Here is a 20872-nt window from a genome sequence, read left to right as displayed (position 1 = left end):
AAAAAATGTATAGTATTGGTATTTAAGAAACTTGGAAAGTAATGCGTTCGATTTTAAATTTAATAGGACAATATGCAAAACATGCATTAGGTTGAGAGATAAAATGTATTAAACAAAAAAAAAAATTATTTATTGAATTAAAATTTTTGAAGATGTTAAATAATAAGAGTGATGCTATTCTATTTAAATATTATTTTATCATAATCTTGATATTTATTTAAATATTTCGTTTTATTTCATTTTTTTAGAAACAAAATAAAATTAAAAGTGTGTTTAATAGTATTTTTATTTAAAATATTTTTAGTAAAAGTGTTTTGTCTATTTATAAGAACTACTCATTAAGTGTTTCTTTTAAAAAATACTATAAATGATTTTTCATATTTTTAAACATGTTTTATAAGAGTTTGTTTGGTAATTGTTTTCGAAAATATTTTTGAAAAATGGTTTTTGAGAACTGTTTGTAAAAATTGTTTTATAATGTTATGTATAACAAAAGTCCGTTGGAAAAACTAAAATGTTCTTAAACTGTTTTTAATATTTTTAGATGTGTTTTAAAAATAATTTTTATATCTAGTGTTTTATTTTTAATCAATCTTTATGTTTGTATAATTATTTTTTTAAAGATAAATGAAAATAACATAAACAAGTTAAAGATATTATTTGAAAATATCTTATTTTCTATTCTTAAAAATAGAAAATTAAAATAATTTTTAATTGTCAAACATGTTTCCTTGTTTTAGAAAACAAAAAACTGTTTTTATGGGTCTTAAATTTTGTCAAATATCTAAATTTTTTTAAAACACTTTTAAAACTCAAAGTTGTTCTTAAAACCACTCTAACTCTTAAGACTTTGTTTGACCATGATTCAAAGAACCCCTTTAATTTAAAATGTGTTTTTGAAAAAAGATGACGTGCCTGATCAAATTTAGAAAACATTATTAAAATTTTGAAAAATCATTTATAATATTTTATAAAGAAACATTTTATAGGTAATTTTTTTAAATAAATATTTCTCAAAAAATACTTCTATTAAAAATATTTTAAATAAAAATTATTGTAATGATAGGAAAAAGTAACTGCCATTGATGTATGGAATCATATTCTCCCATGGGTGAGGAAAGAGGAGGTGGTGGGAAAATACGGGGGGGACAAAAAGTTTTGAGTGGCAAAGCCATCCCACCTCATAACGTTGCTTTCTCAAATACGATAAATCCTTGGTAAATTAATAATCTTAATAAATATATAAGATAATGATATCGACGGTATATATAGCAAAACAAAAATTCATAATATAAAAAATAAAATTTCATAAAATAATTTTTTATAAATTTTATTTATTTTTAATTTAAAAATAAAAGATTATTTTTAAAGTATATGACCAAATAAACTCGATATTTCTTATTTTATGTTATATCCTATTAATTATATGGTGTAGGATAAGCCAAAAAAAAGATAGACTAATATATACAAATTATGGACTGAAATATCTAAGTATTTATAATAATTTTATAGGTATTTCGATGTCTTTGAGGTAATAAAGTGTGAGTCGTAACATAAAGCTGTACGCTAATGAAGTACTGTGTAATAGATCATTATAGGAAGGAGATATATAGAAGCAAAGAATCAAGCAAACAAATATCAGTTAAATAATTAGAATAATCGGCCACGTCGATAAGTAGTTGAGAATGGAGATAGAGTTGGAAATTCCAGTCACCAGAAAACAAAACTTATAAAAAGATTAAAAAAGAAAAAAAGAAAAAAAAATGGAGAAAGCAAAATTGGAGTGAGTTGGGAATGGGTGGAATTGCCGTCCAGCTGAGGGCAGGACAAAGCGAGTAGGTAGGGGACCATTCTACGTCACGACACGTGGTCTCAGTCGAGACCTGGGGCCCACCAGAAGTTGGCAGTAGTATACCGCTGGGCCCACACCTCCCACGCCTTTCGGCTTTGGTACGGTGGGGGGGCTCCTCTCCCCTTTGGCGCGTGGACTCGGCAGCGCCACCCACCGACGCGCCCCTCCCACTCCCGGAATTGTCAAAATTTTCCGCGGTCCCCACTCCCACGAGCCTTTTCTACAGACGTAGGATTGTAATTGGTGGTTGGATGGCGCGTGCTTCGATGTGGGGACCACCCTGTGGTCCAGTTTAACTTACGCTCGACGCGTGTCTGCCAAGGTCGCTTTCCGGAGGGAACGTAATTTGGGGTTTTGGCTCCATGCAGCTCATTTGTCTCTCCTTGGGACCAACTTACCGATAGATCCTTGCCACGTCATTATTTTAAAATGTTATTATATATTATCTTCCTGGATTTGATTTTTAAAAATAAAAAATAAAAATCCATAGCTAATTCATTTCTTCATTAGAGTATAAAAATACGTATTAAAAACATATACCATTAAGTTTTAAAAATCTTGATAATAATTTCCATTTTTGACCTGTTTTATAAAAATTATTAATATTTTTTTTATTTTAATTCATATAATTTATATAGAAATTAAAATTATTATTATTTTTAAAAATAAAAAAATTGTTAATACATTTGGTATAAATTTTTTTTTTTTTATGTTGTAAATATTGTGACGGAAAAAAAATGGAAAAAATCTGAATGGTGGGCGCAAGTAGAGCAAACGGACCCTACAACGTACCATCTAAAAACCTAACCAAGCGTTTAATACAAATTTCTTGATAAGTCTTGGCTTTGGCACTATTTTGAATTTTCTTCTCAGTTTCCAAACAAGTGGTAAACAGGCTAGGGCACCCAACAGGATGGAGCCACAGCTCAGCCGCATTAAATTAACGTGGAGTAGCTCCCCCCTAACATCGTAGACATATCTTTGTCTTATTACACCTCCAGTATCACAGCGACCCTATTCCACGTGTCTCAACATGTAACCGTCCGATTACCATCCTAGATGCTCGTGCCAACCAAAAGTCTCCTCCAAAAAGAGCTTTTCCAAACCTTTTCCACCTCTGAAATTGGGCGGCGTCTGCAGCCGACTAGCCGTAGCCACCACCACTAAACCACTAGCGTTTTTGAAAAACCACTTCTCTCTCTAGGCTACGTTTGTAGCGAAGAGTGACACATTCTCTCTCCCTATGGCTACGTTTTCTTCGTATAAGGGTGTGTGTATATATATAAAGCGGAGCGTGATGAGTTAGTGGCCGTGAAACCGCTTTTATTTGATGGCGTTTCACAACCAGCTCTCCCACGATATGGCTCTCCAGCATTTCACGGACTCGCACTTGACTGAGAACACGGCCGTTTTGCGGGGAATATTGCCGGAGCAGCTAGGCCAGTCGTCTTCCGATGGTGCCGGAAAACCGCCTAGTCACCAGCAGCTGGGAGGAGGAGGCGGCGGCGGCGGCCCGACGTGGCTCAACAACGCAATTCTGCGGCAGCAGAGTCAATACGCCGATGGGAGCTTCCTCCACTTGCAGACGAATTCGGATTCGACGTCCTCTCCGGCGACGGCCACGACGACGACCAACCAGTGGCTCTCGCGATCGATGAGCAACGTGGGCGCCCAAAACGACGACGTTCCGGTGTCTAGCGGGTCCGTGATTGCTGCTATATCGGCGGATTTGAACGGTAATCAGGAGAAGAGAAACGGAGGGAACAATCAGAACCGGGGCGATAACAATGGTGAGGACATGCTGGATTGTGATTCTGGAGGGAATTGGGAAAATGCGAGGTACAAAGCCGATATCTTGGCCCATCCTTTGTATGAACAGTTGCTTTCCGCTCACGTTTCATGCCTCCGAATCGCGACGCCTGTCGACCAGTTGCCGAGGATCGATGCGCAGCTGGCGCAATCTCAGGGCGTTGTAACCAAGTATTCGGTCCTTGCAAATCAGCCTTTGGATGATAAGGAGCTCGATCAGTTCATGGTGAGAACATTATTTCTTTCATTATGTTGTCATTTGATTCATTCATCTAAGCAGCTCTTCCGTACTCGTTTGAATTGGATTGTGAAAATTGAATGCTCTTGTTCACTGATTTTTGTGATTAATGCCATTCGTTCACCTTAAAAATTTGAACTTAAGCAATAACCTTTTGTTTTCCACCAAAGTATAAATTCAGAAGGAAAACGAGTTTCATGTTTGATTGATTTTTCCCTATGAGTTGAATTTGAGATGGGTAAAGAAGAGAGTGAGTGAAGCAATAGGCCTGTTGCTATTATTTTCATCTCTCATTCGAAGGATGGTGTATGGTTTCTCATAATAACCGTACAAAAGCTTATCCTTGTGACATTAATCAGAATGTTCCCATGTCGCATCATTACAAGAATCCAGCTGTTCAGTGCTCAGTTCTTCAGCACTCTAATAATTAGCTTTTGGAGTGCTTTGAAGAATCTCTTTGCTGAAGATGTCTTATTTCTCCACTTGCTAGATGGTCTAATCCTTGGTAACCTGCAGAATTTGTTCTGGGTTCCTGGCCTTACTCCATAACTGGATAAGCATTTAGTATTAGGGTTTGTGTTTGGTCCATATTCAATAATCCATGCCAGATTTATTCGTCTTCAATAAAGGAGCCTATCCGAAATCATATAATTAATTGTTTTCCTCTCAATTTGTAAATTTTCAGAAGTTAAATTATTTTATGGAAGGAACACTGAGTTTCATGAAATTAATTTATTTCCTCAAATAATTATAAATATTATATTTCTAGATATTGATGCCTAAAGAGACATAAGTTCTTATTGAATACAACTTGGTCTTCCACAACTTATGTTAAAAAATTAGCACTTTTCCATATGCCCATGTAGCTAGAATCTTCTAAGTTCTAGAGAGTGTGATTGCTGTTTTGGATATCACTAAAAGTTAGTGTAGTTGTCCTACAACATGTAAGTCAAAAATAATGATTTTTTCCTACTAAGTTTACCCTTCATTTGGCTGTTCAAAAAGCTGAGGGATACGACGGTTGTAACCTAGAAAACCATTAGAAGTTTTCTGTTGTTTGAAAATGGCAGGACCTTTTGCTGATCTTTTTCTCAAATGAAAGGGAGCATTTCTGGTTATTAAAACTGGATGTTTCTTCATGCTAGTCCAGCAAACCTCTTCTATGACCTTTGGGAGCCATGTCAACAGCATAAGCAGTAGGCAAAGCTAGCATTGATTTTTTTTTATATCAACCGTGTGGAAGATTCTGGAGAACTCTAAGCAGTCTTAGACATAAGGGAGGAGGCTGGATGATTCTAGTTAGCTTTAAGTTGTCCATTGAGGAGGTGGGAATAGCCTAAAAAAATGTCTTAGATTCTCCTAACTGCTGAAGGCATGACTTATGTGCCAATCAAATCCTAGCCATTCGTTATGATGTAGGGTGCTTATAAATAGTAGTCCTTTCCTCCGTATCATGAGCTGCTGTCATTTGTAGATATTGTCCAAGCAGCTAATAAATATTGCAAAATTATCTGATTCTATATTACAAATTTCTGGCCCATATTTATTGAGCACAGGTTTTTAAGTGTATGTGTGCCTTGGGTACTTTGAGATGTTAATATGAGCTAGCTTTCCACACAAACGAGCTTCTAGAGAAGACTTCTATATGATGCATGTGCAAAATGTTGGGGCCATTGCATCTATTTTGATATTTGATCACTGCTGCCAGCATTACTTATGGCTAAAATAGACTCTTGAGAAGTGGTGTGGTGATTCCTTCCCATGCGAAGCAGGAAATGGATTTATATCGCTCGATCAAAGCAGAGTATAGGAAACATCATAAGGAAATATTTATATGAGTAAAATGGTGAACATCATTGAAGGGTTTATGTCTTCCTAATATGCTGGGTGCTACATTTTGAAAGGTATTTGGCATCTCAGACCCAATATTTATCTCAAGATGTTATCTTGCTTGCATTGATATTCATTGTTTTAATTTCCATCAAATGACGATTGTCCTCAACAGATCTGTTGTGAAAGTAAATTTAAGCTGCTAGTTTCCGTATGAACTGTGATCTAAGTAGTTGCTGCTTGTTTATGTCACCATCAATTCTTGCAAGAACTGCAAGATATCAGTGTTTTACTTGGATACATATAGGCTGACATCTGAACAAATCTGTACTTTTCCTTCATTGTATCATGGAGAAAGGATAGTTCCAAAAATTGCACCTGTCAAAAAGAAGCTCCAAAAATTTCTCTGGGCTGAACTGTGGTTTGCACTGTATATTCACATGCACAGTACAATTATTTTGGTGAAGTACAATTTCATTTTGTTGAGAATTCAGCAGTTTTTCTATTGAACTTTTGTTACTCCTAATTTTTATGAAATGATAATTTTGTTATTTTTATCTGAATCTCCCTTTTCCCTTTCTTCTCTTGTCTTTGTTCCTTCTGATGTAGACACATTATGTTCTATTGCTGTGTTCATTTAAAGAACAATTGCAACAACACGTCCGTGTTCATGCTATGGAAGCCGTAATGGCTTGTTGGGAGCTTGAGCAATCTCTACAAAGTTTAACAGGTGATTTCTTCTTCTTTCTCTTGTCTTATCCTCCTTACCCATCCTCCTCCAGCAGCACCGTGCACGCAATATGGCTTGTGGAATCACATAATAGAATGTGACATTTGCAGTGCTTGTTTCATGTTTCTGTTATTGTGTATATATTTTTTTCTTTTTCTTTGCATAGGGCTTGATAATTTATTTGGTTGTTAACTGTTCAACACTCTTACATCTTGCAAGTATCCTGTGTTGGTGGGATAACTTGACTCACCCCTATGTGACCCTTATGTCACATTGTTTCACTTGGGCCTAAGCTGTTCTAATCCTTATACCAGGAATAATTTTGGATTCAAATGTATTAATATGCATAAAAAATGTCACATCTCATCTAATCCCCACACACAAACCCCCTCCCCTCCCCCTCAAATCTGTAACATCTTCAATCACAAACTCAAGCTTTGTTTTTAATTTTTATTATTGAAGCCCATCCAATGTGATTTAAGGAAGACTCAGTTGAATGCATTCGTTGGCATTTCTGTCACCTCTCTTCTTTTGAGACTAAACACCGATTTCAGCAGCAATCTTTGTTCTTTACTTTATTTTATTTTTATTTTTATCAATTTAAATATCTTCAAAATCATTAAGACATACTATTTTATCAATCAGGTTGCATTATTTTTTTGGTCTCTGTTTCTTGATCAAGTAGTCATCAGCTCTTCCGTGCTCCTTGAAAGATGAGCTTGTTACTGTCTTTCCTATTGCATGTCTTTTTAGTAGTGCATGCTTTGGGTTCCCTTTGGACTTGGAGTCCTATGCAATCAGTTGGCAATTGCTTGTTTGAATTGCATTTCTGTTTCCATTTTCCAATCATTTTTTGTATTACGACCATTAATGATACCTGTTATTCCATATGCTAATGACTTGGATGTGATAATGTTTTTTATTTTTTATTAATGAAACAAAAAATGATTGCTCCTGTCGTTTTATTACCATTGTTTGGATTACAATTTATTTTCCCCAACACTGTTATTGTTTTTCGTGTGAGGATATTTGTTCTACTGTTTATGAGCATGAAAATATATTCCATAAAGCCAGTTAAAATTTAGGACTCCTGCCCTTGGCCAATGACTGTAACTCAATAAACAGTGAATATTTTGTTTGCATGATCCCCACTCCTACTCTCTTCATAAGAGTGCTTCCAATTTCATTTCATTTTGATGCCACTGCATCCACCATCAATTTAAATTCTGAGTAACCAGCCATGGTGCACAAACAGGTGTATCACCAGGTGAAGGCACTGGTGCAACAATGTCTGATGATGAAGATGACCAGGCAGATAGTGAGATCAACTTGTTTGATGGAAGTCTGGATGGGCCAGACAGCATGGGGTTTGGCCCTCTTGTTCCAACTGAAACCGAAAGGTCCTTGATGGAGCGTGTCAGGCAAGAGTTGAAGCATGAGCTCAAACAGGTAAGCATACATCAATTTCATTGTATTGCTTATATGAATCCAATAAGGATAATCAAATCCGGTTTTCAGGGATACAAGGAAAAGATTGTGGACATTAGAGAGGAAATTCTTCGTAAGAGAAGAGCTGGAAAACTACCTGGTGACACTACCTCCCTCTTGAAAGCCTGGTGGCAATCACATTCCAAGTGGCCTTATCCAACAGTGTGTTACTTAATCTTCTTTTGGCTGTCATTTAACACGAGGGTCTTTTTCTTTTGAAACTCTACAAACTCCCATTTGCTTTAAATATTGTTTTAGGAGGAAGACAAAGCACGACTGGTGCAGGAAACAGGCTTGCATTTAAAGCAGATCAATAACTGGTTCATCAACCAAAGGAAACGGAATTGGCACAGCAATCCTTCATCTTCTGCAGTTTTGAAGACCAAGCGAAAGAGGTAGGCTGATTAATGCTGTGTTGCATTTCTGGAATCTGCTTTCCTTGAGAGCCTTTTGCCAACTTTAATTTGGAAAAGAAGTAATGCAGGTGAAATCAACAATGATCACTTTTTGTAAATGGACAAATTCAAATGTCAAGCCCCTTGTAACCCTCTTCTTGTGCCCAAAACCGGTGGGACATGCAGCATCAACATGCACGTGGAGAGCCACTATAACAGTCAAGAATTGGGTTGCTTGGGAAGTTTTGTGAAGACTCTTTGGCAAATCTTATTTTGCTCATACAGAAAAACCTAGTCATGTAAATGAGGCTGGTGTTTGATACCTTCAAATGGTTGACTTAAAACACCCCAAGTGGTACCAGTTGAAAGTATGCTTGAAGGCAAGGCGCACATATGATATCTGTAGCACGCACGATTTCATTTACGAGGTTTAAATTTTAAGCATATAAGACTAGAACAAGATCAGTTTGAATAGTTCCCTTTTTGTACCCTGCCTGGTCGGATTGAGGCTTTTGCTTTGTGCTTCTATATCTGTGAATAAGAATGGTTATAGCTATTGGGTGTATTATGTAATAATCTCTTTCCTTGGTGATTTTCCCTACTGTCTTACAAGTAGTAGCGGTTATTGAATTAGAAATGATTCAAATGATAAGTTAGCTGACCAAGAGAAGAAGGTAGTTAGTGAGGGAAGGTAGGGCATGCTATAATTAGTGATTGTACGATATATAGGGGCCCCCTTGTGAAAGCCAGCCAAAATGGAACCGAAGCCATGTGCGGTGTGGAGGAACTTGTAATATTCTTGCCTGGTAAGCAGGCCTCATGGGAAGCAACAAATATTTCAAATGCTCATCTTGTTTTTGTTTTCAACTTCTCATTCTGGAAATCAACTTCCACTTATGTTCTTGTTCATTTCTTTCCTTCCATGCAATTTCATCTTCACCTACTTTTTTCTTTTAGTTATAAGCAATGGGAAAGTCCAATTGTTTATAATTTTCTATCTTGGTCCTATTTATTTGTACCTTTGTTTAACCGTTGGAAATTTTTATTCGATGGTTACCAGTCGTATACCTTAGATTTTCCTAGAAGCTTATTCTCTTATCAATAGTGGGGTAGTTGCCATGATCTTGGAGGACACCAACCCTCCTCCCATGATGAGAATGCTGGCACTAAATTTCAGATAATATCGCATCCTGTTATAATTTTTTTTCCCATATCGAGACCGTTCCATTCTGGCAACTATACAAAATGATTTAATTTGAGAGAAAACCATACATGAAAGGGAGAGGATATTAGTCAGGAGCGCAACTTGTCTCTGACTTTTCTCAATTGGCGAGACAAGGCAGAGCGCTAATGTTTGACAGAGTTCTCCTCCGCCCACAAATTTATTTTTGAGAATATTTTTTAGACAGCAAGAAAGGCACGGCATCTCAAAATTAAATATATCTTTTCACAAGCAAAGAAAGGGCGGCTCTAAGAGTGAAGCCAAAACAAAAGCAAAAACCAATACTATGGTAATTGTGAAACAGTCTTGTTCAAATTTCGAAGAATTGAATTAAGTGAAATGAAACTGAACACAAAGCAAATAGAAGAAAGGGGGAGTGGTTGAATCCAATACCATCAGGAGTGATATGTTATGATCCAGGTCGTGGTGGTTGCTGGGGAAAATGAGGAGGAAACCTGGAGGAAGAAGGAAGCAGACCATCTTCTTCTGTATCAAAATCACCACCATCATCGAAATTCAGAGCATAGCTTTCTGCATCATACTGAAATCGATTCTTCTTATTCTTCTTGTTATTGAAATATCCACCCAATTTCCTGATGAAGTTCTTCCACTTGGGCCCAGCCAATACCTCAGAGAACTCCTTCGCCTTTTTCAGTTTCTTCACCCACCATGTGTTTATCCTCTCTCCTCTCGCCTGGAATAGATGCCCATCTTCGTTGTTGTCGTGGCTCCAACCAGAGTTGAAGCCAAAGAGCCTGAAACAGCCGCACCCGCACCCATCAGCAGAAACGGGGTCTTGGTACTCATAGAGATTGCCTCGTTCCTCTTCTTCTTCTACTTCCACATGGGTCGGTAAGGGGGAATCGTTGTTGATGAAAGTAGGTTTCCCTTGAGAAGTAGCCATACGATGAACAAGATGTATGAAAACACAAGAGACTACTCTTAATATATAAGATATATATCACCCAATGGAGAGGAAATATCCAGGAAATAGAGGCTGAAGAGTCGGGATACGCGGAATACACCCCTTCATATTATTTCTTTTTCCCAGGAAAATGCTGAAGGGGAAGAAGGCGAATTGGATAAGTAGGAAAGGATGTTGGGCGGGCGTTTTGACTCTTCTCCTAACGCTTTTACATAGTGGAATTATTATTATGATTAAGCATTAATAAAGGTGGGCAGTTGGCACGCGGTATCTTAAAATGGAGGACTACACATCCTTCACTCCATAAATATTCAATTTATATTTTATTAAAATTTTAAAATATAATAAATTTAATCTTATTATCAAAATTAAATCATGATAATTTATTGTTTGATATTATTAAATTAAATACCATGATAAATGTAAATGAATTCATATTTTAAATTTAATTAAATAAAATATATAATATTTAAATAGGAAGATATGTATTAAAAATAAAAAAAACATATTATTTAATTTTATCCATCATAAAAAATTATATATCTTATTATTTAATAATTTTAAAACTATTACATTATTTAAAAGATTTTGGAAGAAAATAGTAGGTCAACTATGATTCTAAGTCCGGGCTTGGAGTTTAAGCTCAAAATTGCATTTTTTTTAAGAAAATAATGAAAATGGATCTCCTTCTAAAATATTTATCAATTTAATCTTTATTATTATTATTATTATTTTAAAATATAAAAAATCATTGATGACTGTGATTTTAAAACCAAAAAATAAAACATAATAATAAAATTGAACTGTATGTGCTTAGACAAATATTTTTAACAGAATTTCTTTTCCCAAAAAGAGTGGGTTTGCCCCTGTTCGATAAGGTCCCCGGCTGGAAAGGCAAGTGGAAGGGCGGGGGTCCCAATAGATGGCATCAATCATAGAAGGTTTTAGAAACCAATTCTTAAAGAGTATGGTAATTGGCCTGACACTGTTTATGACCCACAACAGCGGCTGCTGATGCTGCCTGTCATCCTTTGTTTCTCAGACGGTCAGACCCCGCATCCACCCACCACCATTACTATTTTTGCAGGCCAACAGACCACATTCTTGGCAACTTCAATTTGCTTATATACTATAACAATCTAGATTCTAAACTACACTTTTATACCTCCCAATTAGATCCTTTCTTTCATTTCTATTTATTTCTATAATTTTTTTTCCGCAATATAAAAGGTTAGAAACTCAACCAAAGCCCACCAAAACCGACCCAAACAATGGAAATGGATTGTCACCACACAGAGCTATTTGAAACTATTTAAGATCCATGCATGGCCTTTTCTCACGCCTGCTCTGATAATGCAGATGATGAACCACCACCTCATTAGGGCAGATATATATACATAAACCCACAACCCACTCGCAATCCAACCTAACCAACACAAGGGATGATGTTGTCATTCACTAAGTTGGGTTGAGAATGCTGGCATTCTCCAAGAATAGAAACAGGGGTCCACATGACATGTATGAGCCAACAAATCAACCCAAGTCCCCACGTTGGCAGTAAGAACAGAAGAGCAACCACATAATTCAGGCAAAGGCAGATCTAAAAAATTGATTGATTTTAAACTACAATTTGTATTAAGAAACAGTAGACAGCTTTCCCTGTTACACTTCAGAACATCACATCAGCCATCTTCTGTAAGCCTGAAGTTGCAATGAGACAAACAGACTGACACTGGAGAAGAAAACAACTTGCCTTGAATCATTTTTGAACCTGGGGCTGTGATATTTGTCCTTTTGGAGGAATCTTAGCCGCCATAGATCGCAACTGGTTTGCAATTTCGGTGAAGCTTGGCCTCTCTGATGGTTCTGAAGACCAACATCTCTCCATCAGAGCTCTCCATTCTGGGTCACAAAACTCAGGTACAGATGGCCGCAAGGTGTTGCTCACAATACCACCTGCGTTTGTATTTGTAAGAACAAACAATCACTAAACTAGATTGAGAGTTAGGACAGATAAAATAAATTACAGTAGTGACGGTCACAAGTGATACTGTACCAATGATTGCCCCATAATGCAGATCTGCATATGGTTCTTCTCCAGTAAGAAGTTCCCACATCACAATACCGAATGAAAACACATCAACCTAAAATTACAATAAATTCTGAAACATAAATCTTCAGCCCAGAGAAAGAAAACCTAAAATTACAAGAAATTCTGTAATATAAAGCTTGAGCAGAGATACAAAGAGATGAGACGATGGATTGAAGTGTGAACCTTCTCAGACACAAGGCTACTGCTGCCATTCAGTAGCTCTGGAGCCATCCAAGGAAGTGTCCCTCGCACACCACCAGAGATCAGTGTCTGGCATTTCACCTTTGATAAGCCCAAATCACCAACCTGGAACCACAGCAGAAATGAAGATTTTCACCCAAAAAATTTTAGGTTGGAATTTGAATAATCATCCAAGCGAGTTACAGCATATCATTTATGAGCAGTATAGGAACTTTTAGAAACAACACTGAGAACAATAGATTTTTATTGAAAAACACTGCAATGGCTTGCAGGAAATATCTCCAGATGCTATTGAATAAGGAGCAATCACTATTTCTATAATATTATTTGTGAGAAATAAAGCAATCACTAGCTTGGTGAAGGCCAAATAACCATGTGTCAGCTCACAGCAGAGATCAAGGCCAGTATATGCTGTTGAATTGGAGATGATTTAAGGCCCCATTCATTTAGCATTTCAAAGTACCTAGGGCCTTCACAGTTGATGATACTATAGAACAGTGGTCTGAGCACACAACTCCGGCGTCATTTTTATGTGCATATCGTCAAACATATTCTAACATATAAACCAACCCCCAACCCCCATTTCATCTCTAATGGATGGATTGAAACCCAGAAAATAAAAAGATATATTTCATATACTGCTCTCACTTAGACCAAATTCAAAATAAAGATTGCCAAACTTGGAGGTGTAGTCCATCACTGAAACCCTCTTTTCTGCACATATTGTTAAGGATCTTCTAACACACAAACTGCCCCCATTTAATCTCTAATGGATGGATTGAAACACCAGAAATAACAAGATATCTTTCCTCAACTGCTCTCATTTAGATAAAATTGAATTGAAAGATTGTCAAACTTGTGTGTGTTCTCTGCCATTGACATGCCTCTTTATTTCAGCCAATGGAACCTTTCATACAAATTCATTGCATAGTCTGCTGCAAAAAACTGCTTCTGTATTTTTATCAGCAAGCATTCCTATTTGTTAGTTTTCAATTTGTCTGGCCAAGTACATTGATCCTCAACTCTCTTCCATTGTAGAAGTACTCTTCAACTTGAGCTTCACAAATAGCAGATTTATTTCTTCGGTCATAAGGTCTCCACTCAATAGTTCTCCAAACTTGTGTCTCAGTCCAAGTAATATTTGGCATGCATCTTTCCAAAAAAACTCGAGACCCTGTTCAACTAACAATTTTTTTTATTCATTTACATATAAAGGGAAGACACAAATAGGTGGTCCAACTCTTCTTTTACTTGTGACGTCACATAAAAATTTGTTTACCAGATTTCAAACTTCTTTTGTGGCTGAAAAAGGGAACTATCTCTAGCATTCACAAAAAGCACAAGAAAATACTACTTCCCTACCAACAATAATGTCAATAATCAGATTTATTTATTCAAGATTTTGGTAGCACTATAGAACATTCTAGCATAACAGCCAAATTTTCTCACAATCCTCTCTTCAATTAATTTGTCAGCTGGAGAGCATACCAGGCGAAGTTAATTGATTTACCAAGATACCCCTTTAACCTATTTCACATATTTCTCAGCATCTTATTAGGTGCAATGAATATACCTTAGGCCCCTTCAAACTACCCATCAGAAGCAGCTCTACAAATGTATGCTTCCAGTAATGAAGATGCAGGTGATTAAGTAGTTACTTAAAATAAAATAACTATGGGTGACACATGCAAGCACACATACACAGATTAATTAGAAACAAACAATTTCAAATGAATTAGAATGCAGAGAATAATGAAGCATCCTTCCATGTAAAATTCCTCCATCTGAACAAGGAACCTTATGTCCAGAAACTAACCTTGCATATTGGGCGGTGAGGATCTCGAAGATTGACAAGTAAGTTATCACTTTTCAAGTCGAAGTGCACTATATTCTTACCATGCAAGTACTCCATTCCAAAGGCTACATCCATGGCAATCAAGAGACGCTTACGCTTATCAAGATTCCTGATGACAACTAGTCATGCATCAATTATTAGTTATTTTGAGAATGGCATACAAGTGTATACCAGTAATATTAGATAAAAAATTAAACGATAAGTTACAGAAGCCTCCCTGAGGCTTTTGACAATAACAGAGACCTCTCCTGCAAAGATACCCTTTCAGTTCCATTCACGAGATATTAAAAATATGATGGAACTTGTTTAAGGGCATTCCTCTTAATGTTGTTAAGTTTGGCTGGCATTCAGTATGTAGGTCATAAGGGTTGGATAGTAGGAAGAGAAGATTCGTATGAGATGTGTTACACCCCATGGAGGCATGAAAGGTTAACATGTATATCCTTATATGGTCCAAAATAAATGTATAGGTCTTATTAGTATACTCGAGTAGGTTAACTCTACCATTTTTTTCTCAGCTTTTGTACACCTAGGGAGGATTCCTCTACCTTCTTATGTACTTGCTTTATTCTTTTTAATAGACTCTTGCTTCCGATCAAAAAATAAAATAAAATAAAATAAAGATGGAACTTAGTTGTTGTGGGGCAGTTAGCACCCCAAGGTTTGGGTCCCCATGGAGAGTCCTAAGGGCTTGGCCATGGAAGGTTCCTCAGTCATTTAAATAAATAAAAAAATTGGAACTTAGTAAGGTCATCCTATAAAAGTTAACATAAAAATTGCAGAGATGGATTTGAAGCCTCATAGGAAAGCTCACACACTTTCAAGAATCCTTCGCAAACCACCTTTTCCTTTCCCACTAAATATGCTTGAGGACAAGGTCATTCCCAAAGTTGGAGTTGTACATACAAACATAAGCTTTAGGAAGAAGGCTATCCAGTGCCATCTATAGTCTGTGTTTCTCTTCAGATCTTCCTGTGAAATTTCTGCTTTTGGATTCAAAAATAAAAAATGAGTGTTGGATCTTTTCAGACTGAATCATGCCGATTTGCCTTTTCATATGCATTTTTTAATCATTTTTCTTTTTATGAGCAAGGGGAAGGATGGGAGCCAAGGGAAAGAAGAGCAACCATGGCTGCTCTCTGTAATTTTACTTTTTTAATTTTTTTTTTTTATCAAAATAGAACATGAGGGACAGTAATTGCATAGCATAAGTTACCCACAGCCAACGCCACTGTCTCCACCACAATCATGTGGTGATGAGGGTTTACTCCGTTTTAGTTTATTATTATTATATTTTTCTTTTTGCTCTTTGGGTGGAGAGATTACTGTTGTTTTCAGAAACGCAAGTAGAGGTCTCTGTAATTTACCCAAGATAGATAGCACAAAGGAAAATAGAATCAGAAAAGGGCACATTACTTTTCATTCTTCTGCAGAGAATTTCTTAAAGAACCATTAACCATATACTCTGTAACAGTTGCAACTGAGCCTCCAGGGCCATCAAGAACAACACCATAGAAAGCTACCACATTTGGATGATGCAAATCAGCAAGCTTGATTGCCTCATTCCAGAAGTCATCTCTCTGAAGTAATGCATAAAACCACCATATGGACATAAGAGGGGAAATATCAATTAAACTGAAAATGCTTAAATGTGGCAAAGAGTCACTAACCATACGTTCTTGTTCTGAAGGCTTCCCAGCAAAGCACCTGTCATTGATTCGTTTGATTGCAACGTCAGTGCCCCTCCATTTTCCATGATAAACAGTACCAAAGGTGCCAGAACCCAATTCTCGGAGCTCTTCAAGGTCACTGTTTTTTATGATCTGACAAAAAAAAAGGAAAAAAAAAAGAAGATGTAGGTTAGATGGCAAGCCAAGCAACACATGAGTACAACAAGAAATCATGTAAAGAAATCCTCAACCTGCAAGCGACCTATGCCATCTGACACTGGGAAGCCCATATTAATTTTTTCTGGCACTTTGTTTATATTGTCCTGAGATTTTAGAGAGCAAAAAACGATTGGTCAAGTGTGCCTATGGAAGGCAGGTAAAACTAGGGAAAGGAAAACAAGGAAAAAAGAAAAGCACATACATACAAACAAAAAATGTAAGAACAAGTAATTTAAGCACCTCAACTTTACTTTTATGCTGCATTTCCAAATCGCTATCTTGAAGCTCTATATCTTTATTGGACAAAGAAAGAGGCTCATTTTTCTCGTGTATAGAAATTTCAGGATTAGATGTAGTCGAGTGGAGAACAGAAGCAGCAACACCCTCAGCAATCGCCTGAAGTTCTTGTTTGATCACTTCCTCTCCTGAGCCTTCGTTTGTTAACCAAAAACAATGAATAACAGCCCCTCAAATACAAAGACGCAGACATAAAAAGAAGCTAAACAAAAAAACAAACAAATTTCTGACCTTTCGCAGACCAACTATGCTCTGAATTGAAATCCTTATCCAAATTGGAAAATGGCTGGTGGGCTCCATCCTCCAATTGCACATCTGTATTTATATCCCCACTATCGCTCGTACCATTTTCACCAAATGGTTCCCTAATACTAAAGGCTTCATTTTTTATTGTAATTTTGTTAGGTCTAGGAGGGGGGAAATGAATATCATGCCGTAAATTCCAAGGATCCTGGCTGCTGAAGAGTGAGTTTGAGGAATCTTGAACATCTCCAATTCTGTTAGACGGGGATAAATAAGGTGTATTACCATTTGATGAGACAACTCTGATATCTGTAGGAACCATCTTTGGCTGAAACTGCGAGGTGTCATCATTCCATTCAGATATGGGTGGAGCTTTATCTGTTAGATAAGCCGATTCAACATCGGAAAATGCAGGGCTGCCATAAGAAACTTCACCAGAAGTCACATTATGAATCCCAGTCTTAGAATGTGTATATGTCGCCAGAGTTCCCAAAATAGGCAGTTTTGTTACTTCATATGTCTCCACTGGCCAAACATTATGCAGGTAAGGAACTTCAGCAGCAGAGCAAGGCAACACCTCAGTTGCTTTATTGTGATTCGACTCAACAACAATTTTGGCTTTGCTGAATGTACTGTCCAGAAGCACCTCTTTCCCTGCAATTTGCTGCAGTCTGTGTTCCAAGATGTCCTCCTTTCTAGGTTTATCAGCAGATGATTTACTCTGCTCACTATTAACAAAATTTTCAGCAGGGCCTACCCTTAGATTTTCCATCCTCTCATCAATTGGACGCATATGATCAAATGAAATGCAAGACTCTGCAGTATCTTCCTTAGGAACAACACCAGGAAGTTTACCAGAATAGTCTCTTGGAGATTCCTGAACCAGGCGTTCTGATGTTTGTAAAGGCACACCTCCAAATAGAGGGACATCACTATTAATTGGTCTATTCACTAAGGTGTCCGGTTTAACCTGGTACTGGGTTGGCACTGCATACTGCTGGACAGCCTCTTCTTGGGAAGTCTGAGGAATAGTGCCCGTGAATACACCATAAGATGACTGCACAGCACCTGCCAACCCCACCACACCCTGGGGAATTGGGACTCTGGGTTGATCAGGGTTGTCCATTTTTTGGAGAATAATTTTCTCATTTTCATGCTGCGCATCAAGGTTCTGACAGATCCCAACTACCTCTGATTGAAGTGTCCCAGCTTGATGATCCATATGACCAAGAACCCTCGGCTGAGCACCAACTCCTTGTTCAATAATGCCTTCCCCCAAGGCTCCAGTTACCACAACCCTGTTTATTTGACGGGCTCTCACATTGTCCTCCAATCGGAGGCTATGATACGCTGAGTTTGAATCAGATACAGAGCTTGCACTGCTGTCTCTCAGTCCCTGTACCAAAGGATCAGAGTGTGCATGAGGCAATTCTTTCTGACACATAAAACAGTCCTCCAACCTTGTGGTTGTCTCTGGAAGAATTACTTGTTGATGAGCCCATCCATCAGATAAGACTACATGGTCCTGTGCTGGGACTTGATGCCAGCCATAGCCTCCCACCACTGCAGGAGGGAGTGGGACCTGGGCTTGATATGGATTATAGCTTTGGTCTAGTGGAAGCTGGACAACCCTTGGCCCAAATGTACTTTCATCAGTGTAACAATCTATCCTGGCCTGTTGGGGCTGAACCAATGGCTGAATCACACTTGGTCTGATACTGACATGAGAAGCTGTAGGGGTCATTGTCATGTGCACTGCAGGAATAAATTGATGAGAGCTAACACCACTAGCATTGTCACGGATCTGCTGGTGGGTCAGTACAGAACCAGAAGTTGCCAACAGCTGATTTGGGAACCCCATCTGGTGAGGAACTTGAACATAATCAGCATGGTTAGTAACCTCTCGATGAGGATGCACATAAGACTGCAAGTAAGCTGTGGTTGCTGGAATATCCATCCGGCATTGCTGCAAATCAAACCCCACTTGCTGTGGCTGTACAGTAAGGGGTACAGATCTCTCAAACTCAACATCAGGCTTAGAAGATGAAGTCTGGGGAGGACCAGTATTACCCACTGGAATTCCCAATGGAATGGCAGAGACATCTGCATAGATTGCTGGGTTGGGATCCACACACATCAATCTTGTAGCAGGTTCATTAGATGTAGCCGAATTTCCTTTGGGAGATAATGCACTGCTAAACGGTGGCCCACTAACATCCCCTTGATGCTGAACCAAGTTATCAGTGGCATCATTTCCACTCACATCAGAATTCTGTGTGGAAGTTGCACTTGCTATACTCTCCTTTCTAGCAATACCACCCCCAATTCCATCCATAATCCCATTCACAGCATCAAAATATCTTTGCCCACTATCATTAAAATTTCCAAATTGCACCATATCAGAGGGATCAAGCTCTGAAGCTGAGAACAAGAACACTCGTAACTTAGCTGATCCATCAGATGATCGCTCAACTAATTTCTCATACTCATCCATCATGTTTTCAAGATCATCTGGGCAAGAAACTGACACTAATGCATCAAGATCCTCTTCGGGTAGCTGATACTTAATTACCACCGGTTGCCCATATGTATCCACCATCTTTTGCACCAACTCATTAAAGCTCACGTCCCTTCTCAGACAAATAATTCTTGTATGCCCTCCGACATATCTCAACATTCCATCACTTGGCCTAGGCAAAATCTTTCCCCCAAAACTACATAAGAACTTAACTTTCTTCCCTGAATTCGAGTCATCTGTACCTTCATCGCTTGCCTGATCAGAGGCATTGCCAGCAACCCGAGTCCCCAAATTGGGATTATAGCCCAATCCAATCGCTCCTGGACTAATTCCAGCACGCCCAATGGCCACAGGCACATGAGGGCACCAAGCGGCAACACCTGGCACCGCATTTCCAAACCCTAAACCTACCAACCCAGCATCCGACACAGTGGCCGGATAGAACATCTGAACCGACCCTGGGCTACCAGCATCACGGGCTGGGTTGGGGAAAACCCCCTCTGTGGTCCGGCCCGTGGTTGTGGCGGGGGCAATGCGAGGGTCCTCGACCATCGTTCGCGGAACATTCAATGGCCTCAGATCTAAGGGAATCGAGTTCTGATCAAAAGCCATCTAAAAGGAAAATTTTCACAAAGCACTCGCAACTTCCAATCAACCTAGAGACAGAAAGGTAGGGTTTTTATTTTGGTTCAGTTTTCAATGTTCTCAACCTAGAGGCTCAGTCCTAGTTATTGAAACTACAATAAACCCTAACGATATCAAAACCAAATAAAAACGCGAGAAAAATACCAGGCCCTCTTCAATCCAAAGAAAACAGAGAAAAAAAGAAGACAGAAAGAAAGAAAGAAAAAGCTCGAGAGAAGTACCAGATTGAAACGGCAACAGCGAAAAGCGATAAGGAGAAGAAGAAAGGGACAATAAATCAAAGCGGTGGTGCAGTTGGAAACGATCAACGTGGCAGCAGAATCTCAGCGCGCGCACACTCTCTCTCTCTGTGGACTGTGCGTTGAATTTCTTTTGTTTGTGGCGAGGAATATGAGGAAGAAGAGAAAATAGAGAAGAGAAAGAGGAGAGACGAGAAAGAGAGAGCGTGAGACGTGTGAAATGGAAAAAAATGAGAGAGAGGTTTTTGTGTCTTATGTTTTAAGAAATCGGGGGAGAGACGGCACGTGGATTACTGGAAAAAATGAGAGAGAGGTTTTTGTGTCTTATGTTTTATGAAATCGGGGGAGAGACGGCACGTGGATCGCTGGGTGGTTACATGCAGTCCAGTCAATTTACAATTCAT

The 20872-nt window shown here is 38.2% G+C and overlaps 3 protein-coding genes across 11 annotated transcripts; 1 reads left to right on the top strand and 2 right to left on the bottom strand.

The window, feature by feature from the left end:
* Positions 1 to 2710: 2710 nt before the first annotated feature.
* LOC100246520 (homeobox protein knotted-1-like 13) lies at positions 2711 to 8934 on the top strand. 6 transcript variants are annotated; one of them, XM_002265458.5, is made up of 6 exons: positions 2711 to 3887; positions 6339 to 6459; positions 7715 to 7908; positions 7978 to 8109; positions 8206 to 8342; positions 8432 to 8934. In XM_002265458.5, the coding sequence occupies exons 1-6, from the start codon at positions 3183 to 3185 to the stop codon at positions 8433 to 8435; spliced, it is 1293 nt and encodes a 430-aa protein (XP_002265494.1). In that variant the 5' UTR covers positions 2711 to 3182; the 3' UTR covers positions 8436 to 8934. The 6 variants fall into 6 exon arrangements, with proteins under 6 accessions (XP_002265494.1, XP_010656543.1, XP_010656542.1 ...); XM_010658241.3 differs by having other exon boundaries at positions 2712 to 3887; positions 8424 to 8934; XM_010658240.3 differs by having other exon boundaries at positions 2712 to 3887; positions 8421 to 8934.
* A 1008-nt stretch (positions 8935 to 9942) lies between these two features.
* Positions 9943 to 10489, bottom strand: SIUP1 (stress induced protein). The gene is given in 1 exon segment (NM_001281055.1): positions 9943 to 10489. A coding segment is annotated over 1 exon segment (495 nt). The 5' UTR covers positions 10469 to 10489; the 3' UTR covers positions 9943 to 9973.
* A 1583-nt stretch (positions 10490 to 12072) lies between these two features.
* On the bottom strand, positions 12073 to 20771 carry LOC100251651 (uncharacterized). Of its 4 annotated transcripts, none has more exons than XM_010658238.3 (10): positions 20451 to 20768; positions 17055 to 20240; positions 16767 to 16957; positions 16559 to 16630; positions 16308 to 16460; positions 16054 to 16217; positions 14599 to 14746; positions 12765 to 12887; positions 12546 to 12633; positions 12073 to 12445 (listed from the first exon to the last, which is right to left on the bottom strand). In XM_010658238.3, exons 2-10 carry the CDS (start codon positions 20194 to 20196, stop codon positions 12249 to 12251), a joined length of 4278 nt encoding a protein of 1425 aa, XP_010656540.1. In that variant the 5' UTR covers positions 20197 to 20240; positions 20451 to 20768; the 3' UTR covers positions 12073 to 12248. The 4 variants fall into 4 exon arrangements, with proteins under 4 accessions (XP_010656540.1, XP_010656541.1, XP_059596644.1 ...); XM_010658239.3 differs by having other exon boundaries at positions 17055 to 20165; XM_059740661.1 differs by lacking the exons at positions 12073 to 12445; positions 12546 to 12633; positions 12765 to 12887 and adding an exon at positions 13667 to 13956 and having other exon boundaries at positions 20451 to 20771.
* Between the last annotated feature and the right edge of the window lie 101 nt (positions 20772 to 20872).

Source organism: Vitis vinifera, chromosome 11 (assembly GCF_030704535.1).
Source record: "Vitis vinifera cultivar Pinot Noir 40024 chromosome 11, ASM3070453v1".
Taxonomy (NCBI): Eukaryota; Viridiplantae; Streptophyta; class Magnoliopsida; order Vitales; family Vitaceae; genus Vitis; species Vitis vinifera.
Note: the sequence above shows the minus strand (reverse complement) of the source record. Positions and strands in the feature narration are given on the sequence as shown.

What these genes read in the sequence shown, in the direction of transcription:
- LOC100246520 (XM_059740662.1), top strand. Translation starts at nt 3,183, where the DNA reads ATGGCGTTTCACAACCAGCTCTCCCACGATATGGCTCTCCAGCATTTC. An exon ending in ATCTCTACAAAGTTTAACAG is followed by an intron (nt 6,460 to 7,714) that starts GTGATTTCTTCT and finishes GTGCACAAACAG; the next exon opens with GTGTATCACCAGGTGAAGGC. An exon ending in TTGAAGACCAAGCGAAAGAG is followed by an intron (nt 8,343 to 8,420) that starts GTAGGCTGATTA and finishes AATTTGGAAAAG; the next exon opens with AAGTAATGCAGGTGAAATCA.
- LOC100251651 (XM_010658238.3), bottom strand. Translation starts at nt 20,196, where the DNA reads ATGGCTTTTGATCAGAACTCGATTCCCTTAGATCTGAGGCCATTGAAT. An exon ending in CTCACCGCCCAATATGCAAG is followed by an intron (nt 12,888 to 14,598) that starts GTTAGTTTCTGG and finishes CTGTGGTTCCAG; the next exon opens with GTTGGTGATTTGGGCTTATC. An exon ending in GTAGCCTTGTGTCTGAGAAG is followed by an intron (nt 12,634 to 12,764) that starts GTTCACACTTCA and finishes TTGTAATTTTAG; the next exon opens with GTTGATGTGTTTTCATTCGG.